The 6,323-nt window shown below is 38.0% G+C and overlaps 1 protein-coding gene across 1 annotated transcript in view; it reads right to left on the bottom strand.

Annotated features, from left to right (window-relative positions):
• The window catches only part of PIP5K1B (phosphatidylinositol-4-phosphate 5-kinase type 1 beta), an 84,098-nt gene extending 80,021 nt beyond the window's left edge, over positions 1-4,077 (bottom strand). The window contains exons 1-2 of the mRNA XM_009285286.2: positions 3,998-4,077; positions 3,293-3,361 (exon numbers count right to left, since the gene is read on the bottom strand). Coding sequence (XP_009283561.1) covers positions 3,293-3,361 — 69 coding nt within the window. The 5' untranslated portion in view covers positions 3,998-4,077. The remainder of the gene's footprint in view (positions 1-3,292; positions 3,362-3,997) is intronic.
• Positions 4,078-6,323: the final 2,246 nt, after the last annotated feature.

Raw genomic sequence — 6,323 nt, 5'->3', positions numbered from 1 at the left:
ATATATATATATGACTAAAGCTCCACAGACATAATTTTTGCATGCTATTATGGAAGATGAATGGACAGAAGGTACAATTAGGCAAAATGAAAAATTGTTTAAAACAAAAAGCTATTTTGCTTTTTAGATCAGATTGAGGATTGCTCCCCCTCACCCCCCACCCCATGCAAGGAAAATGTAACCTTTCAGCAGGGCAGTATTAGTGCATCCCTTATCCCCAGAGATTTCATTTTATTTTGGGCATTACAGACATTCCAGCATGCATTTGAGTATCATGTATGTTTTGCCACAAAGTGACTGCAGAGCCTGAATCAGCAAGCCCCTTTGCAATTGCTGGGAGAGGAAAAAGAGGCACACCGGCATTTTGCTCTGTGAGAAGATAAAGAGCCCAAGGAATATTTTAAACTTAAGACCAAACCACACAGCTAATGACAGAGTTACTGTTACCAAGTCTTCATGTGGAACCAGTGGGTCCCACAACAGGAGACGATGGCAGGATGACGTTAACTCTGCCTTCACTAATCTCTCTGCTTTGCAAGGGTGACCTTTTACCTGGGGTGGAGTTGAGACTGAAACTGTCATCACATTTCAGGATGATTATCTCCCAGAATTATCACTAGAAATCCCTTGAATTACCCACATAAAACTTGACATTACAAAACTTTTCTAATGTCTGTGTTTCTGAACTACGTGCTAGTTACTCATTCTGCTTCCAGCTATACTATTGCTCCATTGAAACCCTGCATGCCCACACCTCACGACACAACTTCTTTGGCTACCAGACCTTTTCAGGGGAGCACATCACTGGTAAGAATATTCCAGGTCAAAGATACACACCAGTAACACAGGTCCCATGCCACACAGTCCTTCATAAATTTATGGAGTCCCATCTTTAACAGCAGTTATAGGGCTGCCCTACATTAGACCTCAAACCAGAGCAGAGTAAAAACCAGAACTGCCACAATTCAATCCAAGGTACTGTCCTTTGCTTTTCTAAGCTGAACATCACAAGCTTCTTCACCTTTATTATGGTTTTTTTTTTTTTTTTAAAAAAGTGGAAGTGAAGCCTCTGAGCAATGAGAATGGGTTAGCAAGCACGGTCTGACCTCAGAACTGCATGAGTATCTCACCTAAGTGCTTCCACTGCAATCAAGGGCAGTGGTAGATGGGAACAGGAACTGCCCAAGTAGCTGAAAAAGCACCAGCTGAGGAAACAAGCTCTTCCCCAGCCCAGGTTTCTGGAGAAAGCGGCACAGAAAGTCACAGGTCAGAACTGCAAGTATTTTCCAGCCAAACAAACCAAGTGCAACAACGCATGACTGGAGAACTGTAAATGCAATACCTGTATAAAAGAGCGAATAAAAGTGACGTGGGCAATAAAAGACAGGCGGGTGTTAACTGTAAACAAGATTTCAACAGAGCAAGTTCTCCTTGTGAAAGTTACCTAAAAATATGGAATTAAATGGGAAATGGCATGAAATGCCTCTGTCAAACACAGGTCGTGCCAGGCTCACCCTGTAATCAACTTTCTACACATATGCAGTTGATTCCTCTGGACTTCTGTAAAAAAATATGAAACAATGTTACATGGAATACCTGGGGAAGGTGAGAATTAACAGAAAGTGCAAGGTTTGTAAGGAATTTGGCTTAAGACAAAAGATATATTGTTAAAAGTGAAACCATCAGGCAAAGACATGCTACCAGTAAGCCCTGCATGGATAAATTTTGGGGTCAAAATTTATTAATTTTTTTTATTAACGTTATCACAAAAAGCAGGAGCATAATGATAATATTTGGTGATAACACTAAACTATGGGGCATATGCAACACAGGATCTTGAACACAGAACAACTGACGGTGTAAGTATAAGAAAAGTAATTAAACTGGTGTAAGATACAAGTACAGGTGGTTCAGGGGAAAGAGCAGAATTTGGAGATGATAGTCACTGTGATCTCCCAATGTGATGTGGTCATGAATCCTAAGTTTTGTCAGAGATGTATTTCCAGTAAATACACAGAACAATTTGTGCCATGGTGAGAAGTCTTTACAAGGCTTCCTCTGGAATATTGTGAATTTAGAGTTGAACAGGAACAGAGAAGAGCATGTAGGATGACTGGGGGGAATGGAAACTCACCTGTGGTGGGACTACCATGATTCGTCTTGTCTAGTCTAGCAATATAAAACTGCAGAAGTGTCTACCTCAGGCACTGAACTTTTCTTCCTTTCTCATACTAAATGTCAAGAACAATTCAGACTTCAATACTTTAAAGTCATAAACTCAAAGACTGAAGATAACCTATATCTAAAAAAACCCCTATATCTATATTAAAAAAAAAAAAAAGGCATTTTCTCAAACATTATGTCCTTTCATTTCTGAGAAAATTATCTGGAATGTTAAGGCCACCCAGATACTGAAAACATAGCTGCCAACAAAAGAGGTGGGAAAAGAAATAGTAGCTTATTATTCTCCTTGATTTCACCAGCAGTGCTGTAGGCAACGCTCAAAAATGAAAAACACTAACCCATAATATATACTGTAGGGGCACGTGGATCTCTGTGCTAGATAACAAAAATTAAGAAAAAAAATCACCAATTCTTTGAGGTGATCTGTCAAGAAAATGATCAAATCCAGCAGCTAACAATTTGGTTGTGTAAATATGTATAGAAAAATGTGCATTTATAGCTCCCCTTAGTTATCAACAGTGCTAGGTGGACCTAAATAATGCTGGTCCCAGACAATCAGCAACAGAAAAACAAAAACAAAACCAGTATCAGCTACTGTTACAACATCTAAATAGCCCTATGCGGCTACCGTTGATGCATGCTCCTACATTAAATATGTCCTCTCTTAAACAAGTTTTCTTTTTTAAAAAGCAAAGCAAACAAAAAGTATACTGTTTGTCAAAGCACTGAGGAGGTGGTAGGGTAGGTTTGTAGTCCAGACATATCGCATAAACATTCAAAGCATTTGGGAACTTACTGTACTAAATTTCTGACAATGGTGTTTATGCCCAGAGGTGTACCTGTTGCTAAGAGCAAAGAATTTCCATCAATCTAGCAAGAGTGTATACTTTAAGCTTTACTGAACAAGCTTTCAAATAGTCAGCTCTGCAGTGGGTAGAAATGTCTTATGATTTCACAGAAGGAATAAAGTACTTTCAAAAAATCCATGGAACGTGTTTTGTTTGTTCTCCTATTTAGTCAGTTCTGAAATATATTTCACTTACAGCAGGTTTTAATTACCAACATGAAGGGAAAAACATGAAATGAAAAGGTTGTAAGTCTTATTTACCTTCTTATATGTTTTCTCTTCATTTGACTTTCCAGCAGTAACATCTCCATTTTCAGTAACAGACGACATCTAACAACAGAAGCTTAAGTTATTAACAAAGTAGTTGCTTTAGAAAAGTAAGTGTTCAGAAAACATCATATAATTTTTATCCATTTTTTGCTAAATTTAAACTTTTTAGAGGACAGCAAGTCACCAAGATCAGTGACATATCTAGGATATTCCTAGAAGGATTTTCCAAGCAGACTAAAAAGACAGCAATGCCCCAGGCATATATCCAGCATATGACTGATTCTACATGACCCTCTATTTCTTTTTCCCCACACCAGTACGCAGGTCCAAAGGAAGACACTGCAGTGAAATCTTGCTCCTCAGCAGACCGCATGAGATGATCTTGAAAGGTACAATAATGAGCAAAACTATGAAGCTTGTGAGGAGCCAGATATTCAGTGACATGTCTCAGAGGTCCAAGGCCTTTGGCTGCATTGACACACTGTATTTTCTCAAAGGAGCAAGGAGATACTTGACATTGCATCTAAACACAGCTGTAAAGCGACGCTAGATCAAGAATAAACCACTAAGTTAGAGATCCCTTAGGTCAGACACTCTAAGCGTGGCTGCCAAAGTGAATAAAACAAAAAGCTACAAGGACGTGTTTTAAAATCATTCTACATTTTGCCAACACTTTCACAATGGAAGTATACATACCCTTGTGAACAACAGGACAAGTCATCTGGAGCTGAGAGAGAAGATCAAGCCATTGGTATTGTTAATGTTTTCCAGAACCTATTAAAAGAAAAATCTGTTATCACTATGCCATCACAAATGTACATCTCTCAGTATAGCTTTAGATTTCCTTTTTCTACTACTCTTCAGCCCAAGCAAGAATCATCTCAAATAACTTGGTTACTAATGGGTCATTTAATGTACTTAGAAACTAGCAATACTACACAGGATAGAATCAGCGCAGCCTAATTTCCCTTTGCCCTAGATATTTCACTACTGTGGCACAAGCAATCCTACAATAAAACGTTTATGTGGAACAGTAGACATACATGCTCTGGAGTGTTGTGTAATTACATGCTCTCTTCCATGAGGGCTTTATACTAAACCTTATAATCTCCACTCACTTGGGATAGGCCGTATTTATTTCCACCAAAGCCAAAAAGATAAGCAATAGGAGTGACAGTTTGGAGGGCTGCACACTGAATAGTCGTAGATAACAAACTCACTTTGGAAGTTTTCCATAATGGTAGTTACTATCAGCAAAATTGCTGCGAGTAGTCTTGCTGAGGTGAGCTATTTCATAGTTAAAATGGTTTGACTAAACATATGAGAAAATATTACATAATCAAATATTATTTGATACTTTGGAATCAGCTCTCCCTCCCATCTTCCACATCTGTTTGAAGCCCCATCAGTAAAGGTATTCTTCAATTTAATTTCTCAACCACACCAGAAGAAAAAAAAACCTATTTTGTCTTTAATCAGTACAAATAGCATCTTGTGCATAACTAAAAATTGATTTTAAAAAACAAAATATTCCCAGGCTTCATTCAGTGAAGTTAATTATCCAGTAATCTGAAAAGTATACATAACACCAGTAAGAAACCTTTTCATAAAAGGCTTCAAAACAATATTTTCCTCCTCTTCAGAGAAGCAGACTATGAATTGCACCTGAGACAAAAAAAAGGACAATAGAAACCTGGATTTTCTGAGGACAAAACAATGCCTCCTTAGAAAAACTCTTCTAACATTACAAACCAGTATTTTCCTACTGCAGCTAGCTACATTCTTCATTGTAGCCTTCATGCAATTAGTGTATCTTAATCAATAATTCCTTTACTTGGATGTGCATTAGCATCATCCTACACATCAAACTCCTACTTAAAGGCAGTTTTGATAGCTTTTAAAACTGAATGTAGTTCATCTAGCTATACTTACCTATACTCACACATTTAATATTAATTAATACTGATCCATGCTTGTAACTCTATCAGTACACAAACACAGACATCAAGAACTTCTGTTAAAACAGCTTTTGTAGGAAAAGAAATGTCATTTTAATCACTAGTAGGAGGAAGACTGTTTAATCAACTGATCCATGGGTAAAACCACCAAAAACCTCCAAACTGTTGTTCTCCTCACATCCCCAAGACTATCGATACAATACGATGTTCTACTACTCCCAAGACTTCCTAAAATATGATCATACATACTCAGCAAAAGCCAAATATGAATGCAACATGAGAACTCCCTTTCAGTACGAAGTTAGCTGAGGAATGCTTCCATGCCAGACATGGAAGCAAAGACTTGTTTGTTCCTAGCATAGTCAGACAAATTATTCAAGAACACTTTATTCATGTGAAAATACAGCTCTGTAATATTGCCAAGGATAGGAAAACAGACAGTGAGATCCCAAATTCAGTAATTACCAAGTACAAAAACTCATACACCATGAAGAAGATAATTTTTTCCTATCTATGCCAGTTTATTTCATTCCTAGATGCATCTAGAATAGAATTATTCCAGTTCCTAATCTTTTGAGAAACAGAGCACAGAGCTCTAACTTAACGGGTTGTGTTAAACATCTTCCACGATCTTCGCTGTGACAACCGTCTCCTAATCCATGCTAATAATTTTTTGCAAAGCAAGTATTATTTCGTGTATTTTCTCCCCGCTCTGCAGCTACTGAAATGGTACAGGGTGCCTTCTCACGTGCTTTATATTGTGCATAGCAAGAGCTACTGTCTCAGTTCCGCTGAGGTTTAACAGTACAAAGACAGGTCACAACTTACATACAGTCTTGGACCTACTTCCAGGATAAGCTACAACTACTTATTTATTTATTACAATAGCAGGAAACTACCATAACTAAAGCATTGGATCTCTGCATGTATCTGACAAAGGGCAGGCTCACAATAAAGTAAGGTGGGGGAGGGGGAGGCAGAGGAGGAAAATATTTAGTCTCAAAAATACTGTAGGTATTCAGTGAAAGACTGGGCTATAAAAGATCTCCTGTTTAGCTTAGATG

This window comes from Aptenodytes forsteri, unplaced genomic scaffold (assembly GCF_000699145.1).
Source record: "Aptenodytes forsteri isolate BGI_AS27 unplaced genomic scaffold, ASM69914v1 Scaffold151, whole genome shotgun sequence".
Classification (NCBI taxonomy): Eukaryota; Metazoa; Chordata; class Aves; order Sphenisciformes; family Spheniscidae; genus Aptenodytes; species Aptenodytes forsteri.
Note: the sequence above shows the minus strand (reverse complement) of the source record. Positions and strands in the feature narration are given on the sequence as shown.